The 866-nt window shown below is 57.4% G+C and overlaps 1 protein-coding gene across 1 annotated transcript in view; it reads left to right on the forward strand.

Moving 5' to 3' along the window:
- Positions 1-513: 513 nt before the first annotated feature.
- Positions 514-866, forward strand: part of ADAMTS19 (ADAM metallopeptidase with thrombospondin type 1 motif 19) — a 229,737-nt gene continuing 229,384 nt past the window's right edge. The window contains exon 1 of the mRNA XM_029941162.1: positions 514-864. Within this exon, the coding sequence (XP_029797022.1) occupies positions 514-864 (351 nt within the window). The remainder of the gene's footprint in view (positions 865-866) is intronic.

An 866-nucleotide genomic window follows, 5' to 3' on the forward strand; every position in this document is an offset into this window, starting at 1 on the left:
AATAAACAAAAATATATTTTTGAATGTACAAAAGGGCAAGAGACAAAATGATCTCACCTTATCTGAGATCTTTGGAATACAATATTTAATTTCAGTCCCTTTAATCCCACCCTTGTTATGAGAGAGAGAGAGAGACAGAGCGAGCGAGCGCGAGCGAGCAAGGGGAGGGGAGGAAAATTGATAGCAATGATGAATGGGAAGCCGGAAAGATAAGGTGAGATAAGAGGCTCTGAAATGTCAGGGTGTCTCCTGTCCTGGGAACCTTTGAAGCATGCTCCATGACGAATTACATTATCTCCAGGCTTAGAACATTCCTACGGACAAAGATGGATAGAAAAAAAATCCAAGGTCTTTGGAAAGCGGGGCCACAGCTTTGTGCTCAAGCCTGCAGTAAGTTTTGCTTTGTGTGGCACGAGGACGGGGGGAGCACCGGCGGCGGGACGGGCTGCGGAGCCACTTCTACCTGCACGGCCCTCAGCCGCGGGTGAGGGTGGGCGTGCGCGCTGAGCCGCAATGCAAATCGGCCTCTCGGAGTGGCCAATCAGAAGTCAGGTGAGGGAATTTGGGTCCCCACCCCAACTGGGTGTGTCGGCACGTGTGTGGTGTTCTGGGACCTTTGTCCCGCAAAGTCACTCCGGGCGGGCACCCCGTGCTCCCTATTTCGGGTCAGATCTGCTGGCCTCTTTCCTCCTCCACACCCACCTCGCGAGTCGTGTCTCCTCCTCGTCCCGCCACACATTCCCTCCCGCGCGTCTCGGGGTAAGAGCTCGCCGCGCTGCGGCCCCGCGCGTGCCGAGCGAGGCACACGCCAGGCTGCGGCACCGGCCCCTGGCAGTCCCGCGCGGGTGCGGGCGGCGCGCCACGGC

The sequence above is a fragment of the Suricata suricatta genome, chromosome 6 (assembly GCF_006229205.1).
Source record: "Suricata suricatta isolate VVHF042 chromosome 6, meerkat_22Aug2017_6uvM2_HiC, whole genome shotgun sequence".
Taxonomy (NCBI): domain Eukaryota; kingdom Metazoa; phylum Chordata; class Mammalia; order Carnivora; family Herpestidae; genus Suricata; species Suricata suricatta.